We start from the raw sequence: 21,974 nt of genomic DNA, 5'->3' as shown, positions 1-21,974 counted from the left end.
GAGAAGTGGGCACGAGAAGTCAGAATAGGCCACTGCACAGAGAGGGCCTCCTCAGTAGAGAGAGATGGCAGGAATGGATCTGGGGACTCATAACCAACCCCACTCTTTAGCCCGCTTCCAGGTCTTCTGCCAGACCCAACCAGAAGTAGAGGTCACAGGAACTCAGGGATGAATCCTTATGGGTCCAGAGCAGAGAGCGGGAGACTGGAGAGAGGAGTTAGAAAGACTATAGATGGTAACAGCATAGTTACTCGAAAATCTCCACCTCCTTTCATCATCCCCTTCACCCCACCCTCTGCAAAAATTTCTATCAATTAGCCTTTAAGTGAAATATATCAACTCAGCAGCCATTCCAGTGAGGCAGCTTTTCGGGTGCTATTAGAACACCAGATACTAGAAAGGAGTTTTTAGGAATATTTTCTTTCTTTCTGGATACTTACAAAGTGGTCACCAGGTAAAAGTGTGAGACTAAGTATGCAGTTTGCAATCGCATATAGGCTCCTCGTGTAGAATATAATGTTTACAACTAGAGCAAGGGGGAACTTTCATTGTTGGTATTTTTAACCAAAGCCTAGTCATCCCAAGCAAAGCCGAGCAGTGACTGGAATGTATTACAGGGTGGTGCTTTCTACTGCATTTCATAATGGCCACCTCTGGAGTCCTTTTCTTTCTCTTTCTCTTTCTCCTCCTTCTCTTGCCCCGTTCCTCCTCCTCTTGATTCTTTCATTTCATGCCAATTATCCTCTCCCTTCATTTGACTCTAAGAATGGAAGCATTCTTAGCAGTCTCAAGTGAAGAGGAAAAATGTTAAACTAAGACCCTGGCTGCTACCGATACTGTCCAAATGCTGAATTACATGTCGGTCAGACAGCTCAGCTATTTGAATTTCCCCAACACGTGGCAGTTCTTGTCCTAGAGCCAAATGCCCACACAGCAAGCATGCCCGTGTGTTATACACACACATACACCCCCGGTGCTTGGCCAGATGGCGTGCTGTATCTCTAATCAAAGGCGCGCTGCAGCTTTGATTGGCACTGGCCGTCCAGAGAGGAATGTGCATGTGATTTTGAGGCGAGTGAGCCAAGAGGAACTGAGTGCCAGTGGATCTGAGACTTGCCCTGAATGAGGGACTTTATCCTGAGGCAAGTCTGTCAGATCCAGCTCCTTAGACTTGGAAGGAGAGTGGGCGAAGGTTGTGAGACATGAATATTTGATTAATGAAAGGGCTAGAATAGAGCCGTGTGCTCACCCTTCTGTGTGTGAGTTGAGTTTTTCCCCTTTTCCTGGACTTTGGACTTTATGGGGTTTGTGGTTAATGCTCATGAACCATGGGTAAATGAGAAGGTTGCCAGGCCAGGAGCCAGAGGACACTGGCAGGGGTGCTGTTAATAGTGTTAACAGGGCCTGGGGGTTTAGTCCACACCTTACTCACTGGAGTGAGGCTCCTCAGGCTGTGGCCCTGGGTGATTGGCACCCTCGCTGGTTCCCCTCCCATCAGGCTGCTGCCCTGAGTGGGTCCCAGGCTGCTGCCCTCAGCCTGGCCCCGAACTGTTCCTCTACATTAGCTGTCCTGATTGCCCTTCTGCCAGCTGCCCAGCTCCACCATCATGTCCCCAGGTGCCATCAGAGCCCCTTTCAAAAGGCTAACCTTGTAGCCTTTGTACTGCATTTCCTTACTCAATTTCCAAATCTAGGGTCCCATCCTTCCTGCTTCAAACATTTTTCTTCTTTCCTCCCTTTTCCAAACACCTTCAAATCCATGCCAAACACTGGAAAGAGAGAAAGAAGAAGTAAGTGAACTGGAGAACTGAATTAGGGGGTGGAAAGCGAAGCTTGCGGGGGGTCCCAGGATGTCCAAGGAGAATAAAAGAAATGCTGTCCTGCAGCAGAGGGGTAGGAAGTGGCAGAGCCATTTATCAAATACCTTCCAGGTACCAGGCCGGAGGGGAAACGTGAGGACCAGGCAGGGAACAATAGGAATAGACTCAGAGGGGTTAAATCATTTCTACAAAGTCACACAGCTAGTAAAAGAGCAGAGCCAGGATTTGAATCCAGATATGGCTGGCCTGCGTGCCTACCATCCTAAGTTATGCTGACTGCTGCTCATCAAGTCAGTGATAAAAAGAACCGAAAATCAAGCTGGAGAGGATTAGCCATGCATCCCTTTTCCCCTGTATTTTATGGGGCTGTTTTTCAGGAGCACCTTCTAGTGTGCCTGTGTGAGGGAGTTGGAGAGACCTTCCTTTTCCAGCACCGGGACAACCCAGCTGTTTATCAAATTCCTCCCGAGGGCCCACCCTGCCCCGGCCGCTTTACGAGGCAGAAAGGGCCTGGTGTGTGTCTGCTGGTGTACTCTGCAGATGGCATGTGTGCTGCGTGCTGAAGTTTCTGCGGGGGATTAATCAGCTCCTCCAGACAGCTGGTCCGCGTGCCTAATAATATTTGCAAGTCGGGTTTTATGTTACCCACAGGCCACAGCCATGCTGCATCTTGATTATGAGAATGCAGGCGGCATTCGGAAACATGCGCCAAACACAGATATTTTAGGACCATGAATGACAGTAGTTTTCAAAACAGTTGTGAGTTTCCCATCTCAGGGTGCACTGAAATATCTGTCCCCTCTTGGGCAGATGAGGTGGCATTGCAGAGGGCACAAGCAGAATTGGAGTGTGGAGCCGGGTTCCACAGTCCTTCCTGTGCTCCTTGCTTCCCACCACCCCATACCCAGGACTAAGCAGCAGCCCATGTCAGGGAGGAGGTCAAGGCCAGGCCCTGAGCCTGTGAGGATGGCCTTCCACTGACAGCACTCTAGAAGCAATTAGAAATTTGGAGGGATTGCTTATTCTCTATTACCTGGACATCTCAATTACAGCAGAGAGTTTTTCTGTAGATATAAACACTTTGCTAAATTCTGCCCAGTCAGAGTCTCTAAATAATGCCAACATCAGTTATTTGAGTGCCTTGTCAATGAAAGGGACTTTATTAGGAGCTACCAATATCAAGAAGCCTAAGACTGCACAGGACAGTCAGCAAGCATGAGGAGGAACACGTGGGGCATTGTTGAAATCCAGCTGTACCACCTGACGATCTGGGGCCTTAGGCAAGTTACTTAACTTTTGCATACCTCAGTTTACTCATCTGTAAAATGGAAAGACATTTTGTCTGCTGTGTGCATTTTTGCAAAGATTAAGTGAAACAATGCATGTAAAGTGCTTAACAGGGTACCCAGCACATAGTGATAAATGTTGTTTGTTACTATTGGTATATCTGGTACAACACTAAGTTCTTGGGGAATAAACAAATGAGTGAATGGATTGTAGATGCAATGGAAAGTCTGAAACACTATTCAGGAAAGGGAGAGAAAAATCAAAGATAATTCCCAAGTAGTCAAATGCAAGTGATCATGAGAATGGCATTACCAATAACAGAAATGAATGACTTGGGAAGATCTTACCTTCAAGAAAGAGGATGCATTTGGGTTTTTATCTGTTAAGCTTGAGATGGCTGTGGTGGTCCTCCAAGCCCAGAGAGATGAGTTGGGGTACCCTCACTGGGTCTCACTGCCACAGCTGGGCCCTCAGCTTTCCAGCCCTCCCCTAAGGTCTGGTCACGGCTGCCTCCCTACCCTAGCACTGCACCTTCCTCCCAGAATCGTTCCAGAGCTCACCACAGGCACCACAAGGATCTACGGTCCCTCTTCTTGTCTGTGCACTTCCATACCACACCTGTCTCCTGTGACCCCCGACATAGGCGGATGTCACAAGCCTTGCTTCCGGAAGTTCACAGCCCCTCCGGCCATCACTTCCTTCAGAGATTGCACAAGCAGATGAGAAGCAGTGGGAAAATTCTCTGCAGACTCTAGTTTTTTCTTCATGAGCTTTCAGTGCCAACTAATGTTGATTTAAACCTAACAAGTTCAGACAGACGTGGCTGTGTGTAAGCATAACTTCCTTTTGTGGATACCTTTTTATTCTTTATTGAGCTATAACACACATACAGTAAAATGAACAAATCTGAAGTGTGCAGCCCGATGAATTTTTACATACACGTATGCCCCTGAATCCACCCTGAAGATAAAGAGACAGAATACTTCCAGCACCCCAGAAGACCTCTTATTCCCACTCCCAGTCAGTAACCACCCCCACAAATAGCCTTTTTTCCACTCTTTTCACCATAGATTGGTAAGTTTTGCCTGTAAATGAACATCACAGACATGAATCCTATAGTATTACTCTTGTGTCTGGTTTCTTTCCCATTCTTATGTCTGTGAGATTCTTCCATATTGCTGCATGGAACAGTAGTTCTCTTCATGGCTGGGTAGTATTCCGCTGTACAAATACATCACAGAGCCTCCATTCTACTGTTACTGAACATGTGGGGTCATTTCCAAACTGGAACTATTATCAATAAAGGTGCTGTGGTGGTACATACATGTCCTCGTCTCTCTGGGCTGTGCTCTCCAGTGGAATTGCTAGTCACAGGGCAAACCTAGGTTAGCTATTGCAGTTACTCCCTAACAGATTTTGTGGACGTATTTTTAAAAAGGAGAATACACACTCAGTGTGTCATTTGCCAGTATTGTTCTTCCCTCTAAGCTGCTAGTGAGGCAGCCTGTTGAGACTGCGGAACCAGAGGTTGGACGTTAGGGTCCCTGGCTTTGAATCAGCTCTGTCACTTACAAGCTTGGTGTCCGCAGGCCAGTTATTTAAGCTCTTTGAGCCTCATTTTTATCATCTGTAAAATGGTGATAATAAAAATGATCACCTCACATCAGTGTGAAACTTACATGGGCTATCTATAAAAGTTCTTTAAGAGTTGTGAAATTTAAAAATCATCCTTAAAACCTCAACTTTTTGTATTTGACACACATTTTCCTTGAAAACAATCTAAAAAGTTTTTAAAGAGAATCACTATTAGTAATCAATAGAGAAAAAAAACAGTCTTTCCAGAAAAAAAATACTATCTCCCTATTTTATAGCCTGGGCCAGTCAATGGATCTGGGCAGTCACCACTTTGATATACCTGCATGCTCCAGGGGCCCCTCCACCCCAGACACAGCTGGGAGTCACACATTCGCTGTCCTTGTCTCTGGCCAGCTTGCCTGTTTTCTCGTATTTGCATTCTCTGTTGGGAACTATCCCTGCCTCTGCGCTGCCTCTCTTGTTTTTAATCTTGTGAAGTCTGAATATCAGATGGCCCTTCTCAGCATTTTCACCGATGATGTGCATACACACATCAACCCAAACACACATGAGCACACATACTGCATGAGCACACACACGCTGCCTGAGCACGGCTGGAGCAGTTCTCCCGAGTATCTGTGGAGCTGCTCTTACTGCTTCTCTATAGAAATGATTTAATTTAAAGACTAGCAGCGGGCCCTTGTAGACACAGAGCACATAGTAGTATTTAATAAATATTTGTTTACAGCCATGGAAATAACCAAGGTTCACCAACCCCTCCACACTCTTCTGAGACATGCTCTCCTGTTGTCTCTCAGCAATGTACATGGCTCTCTCTGGGAATCAAATGCTGTTGTGGCTGCAGGAACCTCCAGAAAGGGTTGTTTATTGCATTAATATTCCTTGCACACTCCAAGACTGTTTTTGGAGTGATGGGAAGCACAGGAGCTTTGCAGCTAGATAAGCCTGTGTTCAGATCCTGATGCCGTATTCCTAGAGCATAAGCTCTGGCCTCTCTGAGCCTCACCTTTCTCATCATAAAATAACATTGGTGTTGGTTACCTTTAAGGTGGTTGTAAGAATTCAAGAAGATAATTAGTAGAAGTTGCTGGTATTCTTCACTTCTTCCAACTCCTCCCCACAACACTTTGGTGTTTTTTTGTTTTGTTCTATTTTGGGTTTTTTCTTCTTCTTCTTCTTCTTTTTTTAATAGCTTGACCTCTTTTCTTCTTCCCATATACACCTCAGTCTCCTCCCAAAGATGGCAGGGCCTGGATTGGTTAAGAGCATGACCCATGAAATCAAAGTGTCTTGGTATAAAACCTAGCATTGCTGCCAGTTCACTATGAGACCTTGAACAAGTTGCATAACCTCTCTGAGCTTTATTTCCTCCTCTTAAAACAGGGATAATAATAGTTTCTATATCATAGAATTGTTGTATGGCTTCCCTGCGAATAACCATAAAGCATAAAGCAGTCGGCACAAAGCCAACACTGAGCTGATCGTGGTAGCTGGCAATAGTAGTAATAGTAATATTATTATATTATTGGTCCAATGGATGCTAATAGCTGTGTTTCTCTCTGTCACACACACACACACACACACACACACACACACACACACACACACACCCCACTTTGGGTTTTCCTGATCCCTCCCATCGGGGCTGCTTCCACATGGAGGCTCTGCCTCTATCGCCCTTTCTCCTGATTTGAATCCTCACGAAGGACAGGAACTGGGGTTGCTGTATGGTTTTGGTTGGTTTGTTTTTAAGTTCAAAATTAATGAAACAAATGTCAAGGAAACATAATCTTTAGATCTTTGGAATATATATAAAAATAGGAACATACGGGTCTTTGTATAAGACTGCTGTAAGTTTAGGCTTATGTATTAAATAGAAGAAGAAAAATGTGTCTGTTCAAATGCTTCCAGTATTGGGGGTTTAAATTGAATAGATTATTGTCTGGAGGAAAATTCAAGTATAAATTAGACTACGAAGAATTACTAATTGTTGCAGTTTTCATGTTAATTATTTCATGTTAAAAAATTGTTACTGCATAAATTAACACATTCTTTCATAGAAAACATATTTTAGAAAGATTTGTTACTTTAATAACTCTTTGTGTATTAGAAATCCCAGATGCCTATACTAATTAAATATAATCAGATTTTAGATTCAAAAAGCACAGTAACCATTTAACACAAACAAGCAGGCAGCTAGGTTGAAAAACACACTCAGGAAGAAGTGGATCCCTGTTTCTTTCGAATTTCGAATTTCACCATCCAGAACTGTGAATTCAATTCCTGTCCTTCCTTTGTATTACAATGACTGGGGATTATTAGACTCAGAGCTCCAGCTTTCCAGCTCAAGGGCTCCTGCAGAATTATTAATCAGCCGCTTCTGAGGTCCCTGTAATCCGGTGGCAGATCAAGGCTGATCTCGCCATGAGATGCCCTCCCTCTGCCCCCGTCAACACATGAATTTCTTGTTCTCTGTCAACAACAGCATTGCCATTCCCGCACAGTGTGCTGTGACCTGAACAGCAAATATCAGGAGAGGGAAGGAAAAAAAAAAAACCTTTTTAATTATTGAATTTAATCTAATTCTTCCCATGCTAGAGAAGCAAACCATCCTTTGATGAAAAGCAAACCCTTTAAAATGCAAGCCATTGTCTTAAGCACCGGCTAGTGTGTTCCCAACTCAGTGGTGCCGCCATCAAATGACCACGCCAACCCCCGACTCCCCAGCCCACACTGAGAGTCTGTCATCCTGAGGGCTGTCTCGGGAGAGACCCCAGGGGACTTGCCCGACAGAATGCCCTGCCCTACGAGGTCAGACACGGCTTTCCCGCTGAGCTGAGTCGCATGCCTGAACCATGCTGCTTGTAATCAAGCTTCCCGGATCCGAGTTTGGTACACTTCAGTCACTAAGCAGAAAAGCTCCTTCATTTGTATTCTGTCGCTTCAAGCTCTGAGCTTCCACCTCGTTTCTGGGAGGGACTGCTTTGTTTATCTGCTGAGCCACCGTGGAGCTTCGGGGCCCAGATTAATAGTTAGGGGGAGCAGGTCAAATTGGCAGGGAAATGGAGATGAATTGTAGAGCGCATCCATTTTCCTCCAGGAAAGGGTGTGTTGAAAGCCAAAGATTAAAATTAAAAGAAAAGGGACTCTAAATCACCCTTTCCTACTACAGTCTCTCTTTAAAGATTAGAACTGTTTCAGGTCGGAGATGGGACCAATTTCTTTCATTGCCACCCTCGGGCAGCTCTGACTCTGCCCAGAGGATGCAGATGGACTGGAGGTAAGCAGTGGTCACCTCAAGCCCAGCTTCTTTGCATACCTTTCCCTTTATCTGTGCTGGCCAGTCCCATTGTATATTCCGTGTGAGCATCTCTTTCTCCTTTGTGCTGTTTTGGGCAGAGCCTTTTGGTGGTTGTTTATGAATGGTCAAGAGCAAGTCCTCAGTCTGTGCAGCCCACGTTTCTTAGTAATCATCAAGAAGGAAGCAGATGGTCACCCTCTGTGATTTTAAAGTGTGTAAATAGGAACTGCAGATTGCCATCAAACATCAGAAGTGTCATTTGGCTTCCTTGTCTTGCCTTGCTGGCAAAAGGAACTCCCGCATTTGCATCATCTGGGTAATCACGGACACGCAGTACGTTTGAAAACTGCCCCAGGTTCTGAAGCATCATTTCTTCCAGCCAAAGGAGGGGGCTCAGTGGCATTGCTCTGCCATCCGCAGGGTGGCTCCCCCATTGGCACAGATACTGTGCCAGATTGAAAGGGGGAACGGTTTGAAAAAGCCACCCCAAAGTGGTACTTGTCTTCTGTGTATCCTCTTATCGTTTGATACCTTCTGAGCTCCCATTCAAACCCCATGACCTCCACCTGTTCCCACACAGTATCCCCAAACCCAGTGCTGCCCGTGCAGCCTAGCTTGCCATGTGGCATGAAGTCAGACTCACACGGGCCCTCTGCCCCTTCTAGGGGTGGCTGGATTCTTGGCATCATTTCTGCATTGAGCTACATCCCACACATCCATTGATCACTCAGGTGAGTTCCTCTCACCACCCTGGGCAGCAGTGTGCACATGGTTACAAAGCCCTCTTTTGCTCTGGATTGAAAGTCCACAAACATAGTGTTTATCCTGTTGAAGCTGTGAATCAGAATTTTTATTCTGTTTGTTTTGTTTTGTTTTCTCTTTGCAGAGGTAATCAAGTTACAGAATTTTTATTCTGATACTGCTTCCTTTCTGGCTCTTGGAAAACTGGAAGGATAATTGGAATTATTTAGAGCCTCAGTATTCTAGAACAGCAAGCAGGGCTCCTTTTTTCTTCAGTCCCACTTAAGATAACCACTTAAATAAGCCTCCATAACACAGTCTGTACTCCAGGGAAAGTCCCTTTGATGGTTCTCAGATTTCCTTCTTAAAAGGACCAAATACCCGTGATTTCAGGAGATGCCCATTAATTTTATTCTCTACTTTTGCGTTGCCCCCATGAGTTAGAGTGGGTTTGTTATTGGTTACCGTTGCAAGGGAGGTGATGGAGAATGACAAGCAGCCCAGAACTTCCTCCCTTCACTTCCTGGCGCCTCTAGGGATATGTGGAAGGACTGTCACAGTTTACCTGCTGGTAGCCTGCATGTCTGGATCAAATGCCCTTCCACAATTTATCCTGCCTATCCTTCCCCAACTGCAAAACCCCAGGATTAAAACCTAGAGTCCAGCCTAGCCCCTGCATTCTCCCTGGGAGATGAGTCTACTCCCCTCTGTCCTCTCGTTGTCCTGGGTTCGATTTTTATTACCCACTGATAGACCTTCTATCTCTTCTCTGTCCAGTCTTGAACTCTGGGCTCTCTTGGAACTTTGCTCACCCGCCTCAGCCTGAATATTCCTTCCATGGATTCCACTCAATTAGACTTTGGATCTATGCCTAGTTAATCAGCCTTATCTTTGCGATATGTTCAGGCCCATCTTCCACTCCTTGGTTCTTGTCCTCCTTGGCCTAACTTGCCCCTTCTCCACTCACAACCCCGGTGGGACAGAATTCCTCCTTCCTCCCAACCTCCCTCCTTCTCAAACTCCTTGCTCAACATTTTGAAATTTCGGATGGGCTATAACCTTAACCCATTGTAACATTTACTTTTCTTTTTTTTTTTTTGAAGCATGATGCTAAAACCTTTATGAACTTGAAGTAGAAGTTTCAACAGAATGCGTCACTAGAGATAACTGGAAAACACCCAGTTGTATTACTTCAGAAGCATTTGGGAAATCTGAAAGTCATTCCTTTGGCCTAGTGTGAAAATTCTGAGTTTTGCTTTGCCAAGTTTCGCTGGGTTTGAAATCATTGTTTTGTTTAAGTAACCACAAAGTTCCAGGTCAGGTCAGCTTCGATATTGCTTCTTTCACAGGATATCCTGTCCTGGTACTGCCTCGTCACCTCTCCCTCCTGTAAACCAAATTTCTGTTATTGGCATTGTTTGTGATTTCTTTTCTTGTATTACCCGGAGTAACTTTCAAGTTGAAGTATTGCATACTATTAAATATTGGATATAATAATTTTCAGAGTTAGTGGCTTTATAATTAAAAAGGGCTCTGGGTGGCTCTTTGGTTCAGAAAAGCAGTGTCTATTGTTGAAATTAATGGGTTTCCTCCTTGAAAATGCTGTTAGGGCACAGCTCAGATTCTCTGTAGGAAGGATTTGGCTTCTTTTATTCAATACTGACTTCACCTTCTCCACCTTGGCCTAGTTTTTTAGCCAGAGGGGATATTCTCTGAGACTATGGAATTGGCCTGGTCACCAGGAAAAATAAAAGAGAGAGAGACTTGGCAGTTCAGCTCTCCGGTGATGTGAGCTGGGCCCACCCAGGTCTGCCCTGGCCCCTGCCCTGACCCTCCCCGCCGCAGGGAGAGCCATGGGTCATGCACCATTTCAGTGCAGCTACCTCTCCCTGAAGCCCTCATCTCCTGCTCATGTTCTCTTTTCCTCTCTCTGCTGAGCCCTCTTCTTCCTAAAGGCAGTGCCACCATTTAGTTATCTGTTGGATTTGCCTGTGAGCTCTGTCTCCCTGGCTGCCTAGAAACCCCAAGGGTGGAGGCAACCTGTGCTTGGTTTTCCCAGGAGCGCCTCACAGGGTGCTGGGGACATCGTGGACCCTCAGAAGATTCTCATGGATTGGTTGATGAGTGTTTTGATGAGGGGTTTTTTATCTTCTTTTCCTCTTCTGATGTTTGGAGAGCTTTGGCATTGCTGATGGCATTTGCCAAGTGCAACTCAGTGACTTTAGGCCTTTACTATCTGAATAAAATAACAGCTGGCATTTATTTAGCTATTACCAGGTGCCAGATGCTGTGCTGAGCCTTTTACATCAACTGTTCTCACCACAACCTTAGGAGGTTATCATCCCCAGTTTACAGACAAGGAAACTGAGACTTAGGGACATTTTAAGTGATCAACCAGCAAATCCAGTGTGCAAGCACAGGGATGCCTGACTCGGAAGCTCCTTTCCTAAGTGATCATACTGGTCCTTCCACAAGTGACTGCTCAATCCCAGCTCAGCCCACCGTTGGACTGCTTTGCATTGTCACTGAAGAGCATCCCCTCCTCGTTTCCTGACCGGCTTATGTACTCTTACTGCAGGAGGTGGTTTGGCAGCAAAAGTATCCGCAGTCTTCATTGGAGCATTTGAAATGCCCATGCCATCATCTTAATGTATGAAAACCTATAAAGAACAGGAAGTAACTGAGTCAAGTAAGATTGTTTCCATTTGAGGCAGAAGTGAAAAACAGATTACCTGGCCACTAGGATAGAGGGACTTCATTAACTGGAATGTGGTCTGGGGCTTGGGATGGGCCATCCTGACATAATGACTTTGGGCAGTCATCCTGTTGGCACTGAAAAACCAAGAGCATCAGTCAGGCTGTGCTGTCGTATGAAAGGAAGATTTTATTCCTATAACTTTTAAGAATGAAGAAAATTATTAGTTTATTACACCACTCTATTGTCACTCTTTGTGTTTAGTTTGATTAAGTCTGTGTAAAGGAAAAGAATGACTTTGACCGTCAGGGTGTCAGATAACTTACTGCCTGGCTGGACCCTTTAGCTAGTTAGAGCATTTATTGCTGTTTAACCAGCCTTAGGCAAGTTGCTGTGAAGAAATATGTGTCTCCAACCTCAAAGGATTTGCATTCTATTGAAGGAGATTTTTTAAATAACTTATGACAGAACTAGTAAAAGGACACAGAGGAGACGTGGACATGGTGGAACAGTGTATAGCGTTTGTGCAGTCAGGCTCTGGCGCCTTTGGTTCAAATCCCAGTTCTGCCATCTACACGTGTTCTTTGTTTGGCACATTACTTTCCTGTCTGTGTTCCATTTTCTCATCTGTAGAACAAGACTATTCCTGGTATCCACCTCATGTGCACAGTCCTTTGCATGCCTCTTAGCAAGCACTCAGTGTATGTTTAGCTATTGTGGTAGCTGCTATTATCAAGCATTAAACTGTTGTTTCTAGCACTAGGCACTAGGTGCATTGGAGAGATTAGTGAAGGCTGGAGTAATCACAAACGACTTCATGAAGGAGGTGGGACTGGAACTGAGCAGGCTTTAGCTAAGCAGGTGAAGGGAGAGAGAGCATTTCCAAAGCCAATGTAAAAGAAACAAGTGTGAGCATGCTCAGTGCAGGACACAGGTTATAGTAAAGCAGACTGAACTAGATTAATTGTGTTTGGGGTAGCAAGAGCCAAGTTAGGCCAGGCACGGTGGCTCACACCTGTAGTCCCAGCACTTTGGGAGACCAAGGCAGGAGGACCCCTTGAGCCCAGGAATTCAGGACCAGCCCGGGCAACATAGCAAGATCCCATCTCTACAAAACATAAAATTAGACTGGGCGCAGTAGCTCATGCCTGTAATTCCAGCACTTTGGGAGGCCGAGGTGGGTGGATCACCTGAGGTCAGGAGTTCGAGACCAGCCTGACCAATATGGTAAAACTCCGTCTCTACTAAAAGTACAAAACTTAGCCAGGCATGATGGTGTGCACCGGTAGTCCCAGCTACTCAGGAAGCTGAGACAGGTGAATTGCTTGTATCTGTGAGGTGGAGGTTGCAGTGAGTTGAGATCGCACCACTGCACTCCAGCCTGGGCAACAGAGCGAGACTGTCTCAAAAAAAAATAATGATAATAATTAAAGTAAAAATTAGCCAGGCATGATGGTACACACCTATAGTCCTAGCTACTCAGGAGAGGCAGGAAGCTTACTTGAGTAACCCCAAGCAAGAAGAGCCCACAGGGGAGACAAGCAAAATGCTTGGAAAGAAAGGAAGAACATGGGGGAGAATAAACTCAGAAAAATAATTCATGGATTTCTCATATAAATGTTTGAGCTTTGCAGGCTGGATTATGCTAAGTTTTACTGCTTTGTTACCAAGATTATTGGTATTATTCAAATGTGAGAAGTGTGCTGAAATAGTACAAATGCACCCAGAGCCACTCGTTAAGTAAACATGACAGAAGTGACAATGGAAGCATCATCTACCCAATTGCTAATTGCTGATAGACACCCATGGGCCTTGAAATGTCATGATGCTTTTGAAGAGTTTTGAAAAGTCAAAGCACTTTTCCCATTCTGTCTCATCATAAATCATTCTCAAGGTAATGATGTGTTATCCTCCATGTTTTAAAAGACAAGGGAAAAGAACGATGTGGGAAGTCATCGTGCTTCTGCTCACAGCCCAGTGACTTTATGCTCTTAGGATGGAATCCAGAATCCTCGTGCAGCTTACAGAGTCCCACAAAATCTGTCCTTGTACCCCATCTTATTATTCTCCATAGCACTTTATTGTAGTTGACATATGTAAAAGCCATTCATTTATTTTATCTCCCTCAAACTAAGCTTTCAGCTCCATGACTGCCAGAGACTGCATTCACTTTCATCCTCCTGGTACCTAGTGCAGTGCCGGGCACTGGGGAATACTCCAAAAATACTGGTGGTAGGAAAAAAGAGAGAACAAGCCAGCCCAGCAGTGGTGGGTGTTTGTGTTATTTCTGTGGACAAACTTTGATAACTGAATAAATCCACAGCCCTCTCCTTTCTCTTGCCTGAAGCATGGATGATTATTAACTTTACTTTAAATGAGGAAGACCAGGGCTCAGTGAGGTCGAAATGGTTGATGCCTAGTCACTTGCATTCATCCCAGTCTATTAAGAATTTATTCTTAATCCAGTCTACTAAGGATTTTCCACTTTGTTTCACTGTCACCTCTCCCAAGGCCCCTTGCCACCTTGTCTTTCTGCTGATGTAACTAACCACCCCCATCCCTAGCTGCAGCCCCAGTGAACTAGGCCCCCTTGTCCTCAGAGAATAAAATGTGGGGCTCCCTCACTCAGATACATTCACTCCGACCGAAAGGAGATCTGAACACGCTTCCTTTGGCAGTGAAAATGTAGGGTTCTCCAGGGTTTTAAGTTTCATTAGTGTGTGACTATTGCTTTTCCATTTCAATTGGCAATTGTTAGACTCTTAAAAGGGCATCCAGACAGTGACCCTGGTGCTGTCACCAAGGACAAGTAGAGGACTCACTAGAGGACAGGGAACTGATAATATGCTCTGTAAGGAACTGTGGTTATTCAGCCAAAAGGGGTAGGGCTGTCCAGCTACTCATTCATTCATTCAACACCTGTTTATCAAGTGCTTTCTCTGCACCAGACACTGTACTCAGTACTGGAGATGTGCTGGCCATCCGGGAAGACATGCTCCAGCACTCAAGCACAGTATGTATCTGTGGACAGAGACAGCCTCCAGACAATTCATGTATTCATTGCACTTTAATAATAACAGCTTCATTAGGCAATATTTACTGAAAAAAAAATAGTGACAACTACAAAGAGGGAGGTGCTCTGGCAGCATAGAAGTAGGAAACCTACCCCAGTCTTGAGTGATCAGGCAGAGGTTCCCTGTGCAAGTAACACTTTGGCTAGGAGCAAAAGAGGAGTAAGAATTAGCCATGGGGTAAGGACTTTTGACAAAGGAAATGGCCTGTCCCTGAAGCAGGTAGGAGCCTGGCATTTGCAAAGCAGTCAAAGAAGGGCAATGGAGAGGTTGTAGAGGAGAGAGGAGGAGAGCAGAGGAGAACATGTCCGGGATGATAAGAAGCAGCTGGGGAAGTAGGTAGGTACCAGATTATGCATGTGGATTATATTAGAAGGCTACTGTAGAAACATAGGGTGGGCATGCTGAGCAAGTGAGGACTAGAGGAAGGGTAGTGAATTCAAGAGCATGAAATGGTCAGGATGTAATGGACCTGACGTGGGCACAGACAAAGCAGGAGGGCACAGAGATCATTCAGTAAAGATGTATTGACCTCCTTCAATAGGCAGGCCCTGTGCTGGGATCTGAGTGCACAATAATGAAAAATAGAGTGTCCAGGCGAGGATGATTCTCGGGATTCTGTTATCAGCAACTGGGTGATTTACAAAGTCACCAAGGATTGAGAAGCCAAATTGTGGGGAAGATAAATTTTGGATGTTGCATTTGAGGGGCGCTGACCTGTATAACCAATTTCCTTCTCAATTGTCTCTCCATTGTGATGATGGAGAGACATCCGTTAGAGAGAACTCCATTGTGATGATGGAGAGACAATTGAGAGGGAAACTGGTTATGCAAGTCAGGGACTCAAGAGAGAGGTCCCATCTGGTGATATAAATGCAGGCATCATTGGGTTCAAGATAGTCATTGGAGCCAAGGGAGTGAATGAGACCCCTGATGTTACACAGAGTTTGTGACCCCTCATTTCGTATCTCAGCAGAATTCAGAGAAACAGGATTGAGCTGTATATCAGAAATTATTTAAAATATCGACATATTTATTCATCACAGGAATGATTCAGCCTAAGGCTAACTGGTCTTATATATATGTTCCTGGGAGTTAAATGACTAAGGTACAAAGATCCTCTTACCTGGAAGTTCTAGGATATGGGCCCCAGTGACAACACCAGGTTGTCAAGTTTTCACCATGACAAGTCAAGGTTTCAGCAATGGCTTGGGAGTTTGGTAATATTTGCAAATAGTACCTGGAAAATATTCAGTGGAAAAGATGCTTCTAAACACACACACCACACACACACGCACACATGTTATGGCCTTTGTGTATTGGCTTAAAAGAATCCTAAAGAATCCTAAACTGTTAAGCTAATTCAGTAAGAAATGACAGAGTGGTCACTTCTTTTTTTGAATTCATGTAAACATGGAACAGACACACTAAGTGTTACAGTAAAGCTCAAGATAACAGTGACATAGATGATCATTACCTGTATAGTTTGCTCTGTTCCCTCTAAATAAAATGCGAAGAGGAGAAAACTGTTTTCAAGCAGAAAACTGCTTCCAAGCAGAATTTCAAAGAGTGAATCAGCTAGTTACATAACAATACGAAGTTAACTGCATTGCAGTTCTGATGTTTTCTCCATTGTTCTTTTCTGTAAGTCCATACTACTTAAAAGACCACTTTGATTCTGACTTTTTGCCTGTCAGAACTTTACTTTCAAGGGAAAGGCAACATTTACACCCAGGAGATTTTTCCTCAAGGTGTCTGAAGTCTCCTAACTTACAGAGCCCGCTGCAGCAGCCCTGCAGCAGGGACACCTGTGGGATTGTGTAGGTTATGTACTACACAACCTTAGGGATGCTGTTTTCATAGACTGGGGTTTTACACTGTGCAGCCTGCATGGCTAGTTGTAAAGACACCTGCCAAAAATCCCCAGTTAACTCCTCCACATTTACAGCTGCGTTTTAGGGCCAATAGCTTTGTACCCTCAGGAGATGGGATGCCAGGATAAGGGGAAACAGAAGTAATGAGATGTGTGGAAGAGGAAGCAGGGATTAGCTCTTTTCAGTAGAAACCTCAGTTAATCATTAATACCTTTTTGCTGCTTTGATTTAACCTTTTGTCTTCCTTGAAAAGGAAAATGAGTTATCTATAAAGAAGCTTATTTTGTCTAAAGTGGCTGCTATTTTAAGACAGAAGAAGCAGGAGAAGTTGGACAAAGACATTATTTTTTATTCCTCCAAATAGATTATAAATACATTGTTTGGTATAAATATATTGCTTGTCTTAGAAAGAAAATTAATACAAAACAAATTTAAGTAAGCTTAGTAGTCAGACCACATATCTACAAATGACTTCCTTTCAAAGATTCCTTACATTTTGCAGCCTTTATTTTAACATTTTTTGAAGGTTTATATATTATAATCCTTATTGTAGATTATAAAATGAGAAAATAATGAAGTGGACTAATGCAACTGGCTGATATTGCCGTTGGTTTTTTTAATCTGAAACTATGAAATCACTTGGAAAATCTAACATGACTGTATCCAAGTTTTAAATAGTCGCTTTCAGCAACACACACACCTTCACCAATGTCGAGTGATTCAAAGAAGAGGAAAAACAACTCCTTTGGTTGTCATTTTATTTACAGGGTTTGTCTGCACAGCAGAGAAAAATGTTCCATTTACTTCAGAGATGGTCAGAGATTTCCAAGCCATTTGGCTCAAGAGATGGTTTAAATAGGAATGAATGTAGTATACCTTTAATTCTCTGAAGTAAGAGAACTCCAGCTGAGGTTTGGTCCAGGGCAAAGTCTGCTCTCAACACTGAAGAAAATCTATCACATTAATCCCAGTGGCTCAGAGTCCAAAGCTGCGTGAACAGAATACTCAAGGATAGGAAGTGTGAGAAGAATGCTTCGAAAGAAACTTTAAAAACAAAACGACTATTCAGAAAATACCAGGTCTTATGTGGAATCATCTAGCATGTAAGGAAAGATATAAATAATGATGCCTGAGAAACATAACTAATTAAAAATAACTCTATGCATAAAAGGAAAACTATAAAATAACTTTTCTGCTCCAGTGTTCATGTGAGATGCCTCATAATGGAATAGTAGGATTTTTTTTTTTTTTCATTTCATTTCACACAGACACATGAGAGATGGAGAGGAAAATTATATTGCCTGAAAATGCCAGGGTAGATTTACTAAAGATGTTATCATATGCTGTATTTAAGACAAAAAACTCATTGCTGTAATTTATCATACCTCTGGCTATTAAAACTGTGCCAATTTAAATATTTTAATCATTCGCCACTTTTGTACATAGTGACTTTTTATAGAAGATTCTATGAAACATTCTGATTTTGTCAGCCTTTGTATGATTTTTAGGAGCTCCTTAAGTAGAATGAACATGCTTTAAACATGTAATTGTGTTTCCATAAGTAATAAAAATTCCTTGTGTTTTTCTTTTAGTTTGTTCAGTAAAATACCTGGAACTGCTTTATAATTGCTGAGTCGAATGTTTGAGAGCACAAGCTGCTGAATCCCTTTTATTTTATTTTATTTTATTATTTTATTTTATTTTATTTTTTTCTGAGACGGACTCTTTCTCTGTCACCTATGCTGGAGTGTAGTGGCATGATCTCGGTTCACTGCAACCTCTGCCTCCGGGGTTCAAGTGATTCTCCTGCCTCAGCCTCCTGGGTAGCTGGGACTACAGGCTCGTGCCACCATGCCCAGCTAATTTTTGCATTTTTAGTAGAGACAAGGTTTCACCATGTTGGCCAGGCTGGTCTCGAACTCCTGACCTCAAATGATTGGCCCGCCTCTGCCTCCTAAGGTGCCGGCATTACAGGCGTGAGCCACCGCACCTGGCCTGAATCCCTTTTAATTCCCTGCACACACATCAAGCTTGTAGAAAGCAAGGTGGACCACACCCTTCCTTTTGGTTTAGAGAGAGGATTATTTTAATGATCAGTTAAATTTTTGAATAAAAAAGACTCCACTGACTGACATGAATTGGCACCTTGGTCTTGAAAAGTCAGAGACTCATAAGACAGTCATGGAGGCAAAACTGCTCTTTAAAAAACAAACATTAAATAGTACTCTTTCTGGATGGTGGAAGAAAAGGTGGTAAGAAAGTGATCTTACAGTCTAGAAGAAAAAATTATCCCAGGAATAAAGATGGCCGCTACAGGGAGAGCAAATGTGGAGAGAGAAGGAGCTGGAGGCAGATTCCTTTCCCTACTGTGGGTGTGGGAGGCCTTTGGGAAATCTAACCCATTTCAGCAGAACACATGGGCTGCATCCAGTTGTCCCCACCCTGGGAGCCGCTCTGTGTTTTAATCTGTTTTTGTGTACCTGGTGAGATCACACTATCTTACATACCAGAGGACTCATGATAGCAGCATTATGACTAAATCCTATCTGTGTGTTTTAAAACATAGCATTATTTCAAAGTTAAATATATATATAAGTTTCCTAAATCACAAGAAACCAGGGCTTCTTCCCCCCTTTATTGAGGTATTAAGGTGCTTTGAGCTAGATTCCTTAGGGTCACACAGTCAAGACCAGACCCTACATCTTCCCATTCCCAGCCCATTCCTGCTTCACCTCCTTTCTGTCCTCCCCTCTAAACCTGCTCTCATGAAAGTAGTTTGCACGTGCCTTTCCCTCTCACACCCCATGCCCCGTGCAGCGCCCTCTGCCTGATGAATAACCAGGTGTTCGTTCTGCAGGTGCAAAATTCCCCATCAAGTGGACGGCCCCTGAGGCAGCCCTGTACGGGAGGTTCACGATCAAGTCTGACGTGTGGTCTTTTGGAATCTTACTTACAGAGCTGGTCACCAAAGGAAGAGTGCCATACCCAGGTAAGAGCAGGGCCTCGCAGACATGGGCCTGGGATTGGAGGCTTTTTTGACACCATTTGGGGAAACTTCATCCACTTTGCTTTCTAAGCCCCATCCTCAGCTTTCTGCTGAGCTTGAGTTTGAAGAACACGGCCAGGTATTCAGCCAGAGAAAAGCAGAACTGGGAGCCATCATGTATGTAGACAAGCAGCCACCATGAACTGTGTGTCAGGATTAATGTAAGTAGCAGCTGGTCTAAATGCTTTAGTCCCCTTCCAGTTCATAGAATCCCTCCTGTCTCAGTAGGAGTATGTGTCTGTGGTTCCCAGAGCAGAAATGTCACTGGCAGTGCCTCTGCCCAAATGGAGTTTGCAGACATGTCTGGGAAAGAGAAAGAGAAAAGCCCCACTGCTTTTTGATTACACTGTAGCACTGACCCATGGAGTGAGCCTGGAAGGAACGTGGCAGGACCTGTTCTCTCCACAGGACCCAGCTCCAGATGGCCAAAGGGAGCAGAGGCACATGCGAAATGCAATTTAGAGCCCACTCACTGCCTGTTGCTGAACAGTCAAAACATGTGATATCAAAGCAAGTATAATGTAAAGAAATTGGAAATTCTTAGACTCTGGAATGTTTCTGGATTATCAGATTTATGCTTTCCAAAGAAACCACGAGTTTGGGTTATCCATGCTGAAATTGATTAATGTCAACAGATGGTGACATAAAGGACACCCATGCCATTTCACCTCCACGCTTTAGTGGTTATAGCACAGGGACGATCTGCTTTTTTGAAATGTTAAGGACATATTTTTCAGTTACCGCTGAGTGAAAAAAGAACATAGCTCCCCCTCATTCTCTGCCTAAGAAAGGAGCTTGAAGGAAAAAAACAAAAAAAAAAAAACAGTGATAGAAACGATAGTGAAGATTAATGAGGAATTTAGGTCTCTTGCAAATCCTGGGTTTGTAATCATATCTTTGCAGTCACAGGAGCCAGCGAAGGCAGATTAATTGGTAATCCCTTTGTGCCTTTTTTATGATTGTTTCTGGTCATCTTCAGAGAACACAGAGGGGGCACATCAAGATAATCTCTTTCTGGGTTGGTATAGCCTTGAGACTCCTAGGAGAGCCAGGTTGACATGGAGGCAAAATTGACAAATTCCCGGTCTCTGAAGTGCCAGCACTGGGCGTTTAGAGATGCGGGTGTAAGTCAGTTTTATTGATGCTGCAGTGACTGCTGCTCCCGGCTGCACACACAGGCAGACACTCCAGGAATCGCCAACCAGCACAGAAGAAAGGGCCACCCTGGGGGATGGAGCATAGCATGGGTGTTTCTGAATCGCTTCTCAAAGGGGAAGATGTGCGGGTCTTGGGACGGTGAAGATGTGCAGGCATCTCTTCTTTATTTCTTGTCTGAAATTTGAGCTGATTTCTTCCTGATCTCCCCAGGTTTATAGTCACGCTGTGTGTTAAATGCAGCCGGGGAAGAAAGGTTAATGTTGTTTGCGTTGCTGTGAAGCCTTCCCTTGCAGTAAATACAAAGCAGCTTTTTGTTACTCAGAATCTCACACAGAAACCAAGACAAAGGGGTGGAGCGGGGGTAGGGGGAGCCTGGGAGAAGGAAGGCAGGTGCGCGTTTCTCAGCGAGTCTTTTGTCAGGTTCGGTTTTAGCATAAAGAAAATGGCCTCATTTTACCACTTAGACTAGGATTCATTCATTCAGTGTAGCTTCAGTCACTGTGAACTGTGCCAGGCATTCTCCTCTATCGGGGAAATACTGCAAATAAGACCTTCATACTCTCAGCAAGCCTTGATTAGTACCTGCCTCAGGCTAGGCATTGTCAGCACAGTGGGCAAGTAAATAAATTTAGCCCCTGTGTTCGTGGACGTTACAGTCAGATAGATAAAATATGCATCAAATCCAGGAAGAAACCAGCCTTCTTTATTCCTTGTTTATTATTAGAGGGAGTCATCCTGAAGGGATGGATTACTTGGCTTTACCTACTACGGGGCCTAGATCGTCATTCTGATAATGGGGTCAGGGACACCTGATCCAGGTATCCACACACAGCAGGTCTGAGAGGGACTTTTCAGGCCAAATCCTGTGAGGATGGCAGAGGAGTCTGAAGTGAGAACTAACTCCAGCAGCTCCTGCAGAGAGAGCTGTGAGCAAGTGCTGGTCTGCAGTGGACTGTGATAACTGCCTCTAGCTCTGGAGGAGTGCTGGAGAGAGGGGGCTGTGTAAGGAAGGCAAGTAAGCCAGACCTTGGAAGGCAAGTAGGGTTTCCTCAAACCCAGAAAGTGGGAAAGCATCCCAAGGTCTGGCACGTGGGAAGGCACGTAGGCCTGGGAGGGCAGTTCCAGGGACCACAGGATGAATCTGAGAAGATGCCACGTGCAGGAACACACCTGGAGATGTGGCTGGAAAGGTGGCCGACAGCCTGCGTTGGGGCCTCGCTGGTTGGCAGTGGTGACCAGGGAACTGTGTCCTCATTGGGGGTGTTATGAGCTGGTCCTCATTCAAAGAAAGTCACAAAAAATTGTTCCCAGGCCTGTTTCTAGCCATGGGTTCTTTCTGGGTTTTGCTTTTTAACATAGCTATAATCCTATTTAATTGGGTTTGT

At 44.3% G+C, this 21,974-nt stretch overlaps 1 protein-coding gene across 6 annotated transcripts in view; it reads left to right on the top strand.

The window, feature by feature from the left end:
• The window catches only part of FYN (FYN proto-oncogene, Src family tyrosine kinase), a 209,809-nt gene that overhangs the window by 177,220 nt on the left and 10,615 nt on the right, over nucleotides 1-21,974 (top strand). For all 6 annotated transcript variants that reach the window (XM_030928132.1, XM_030928135.1, XM_030928134.1 and 3 more), the window contains one exon: nucleotides 19,243-19,374. In XM_030928132.1, the coding sequence (XP_030783992.1) occupies nucleotides 19,243-19,374 (132 nt within the window). The remainder of the gene's footprint in view (nucleotides 1-19,242; nucleotides 19,375-21,974) is intronic.

This window comes from Rhinopithecus roxellana, chromosome 4 (genome assembly GCF_007565055.1).
Source record: "Rhinopithecus roxellana isolate Shanxi Qingling chromosome 4, ASM756505v1, whole genome shotgun sequence".
Lineage (NCBI taxonomy): Eukaryota > Metazoa > Chordata > Mammalia > Primates > Cercopithecidae > Rhinopithecus > Rhinopithecus roxellana.
The sequence above is the reverse complement of the archived record's forward strand: the minus strand, read 5'-3'. Positions and strand labels throughout refer to the sequence as shown.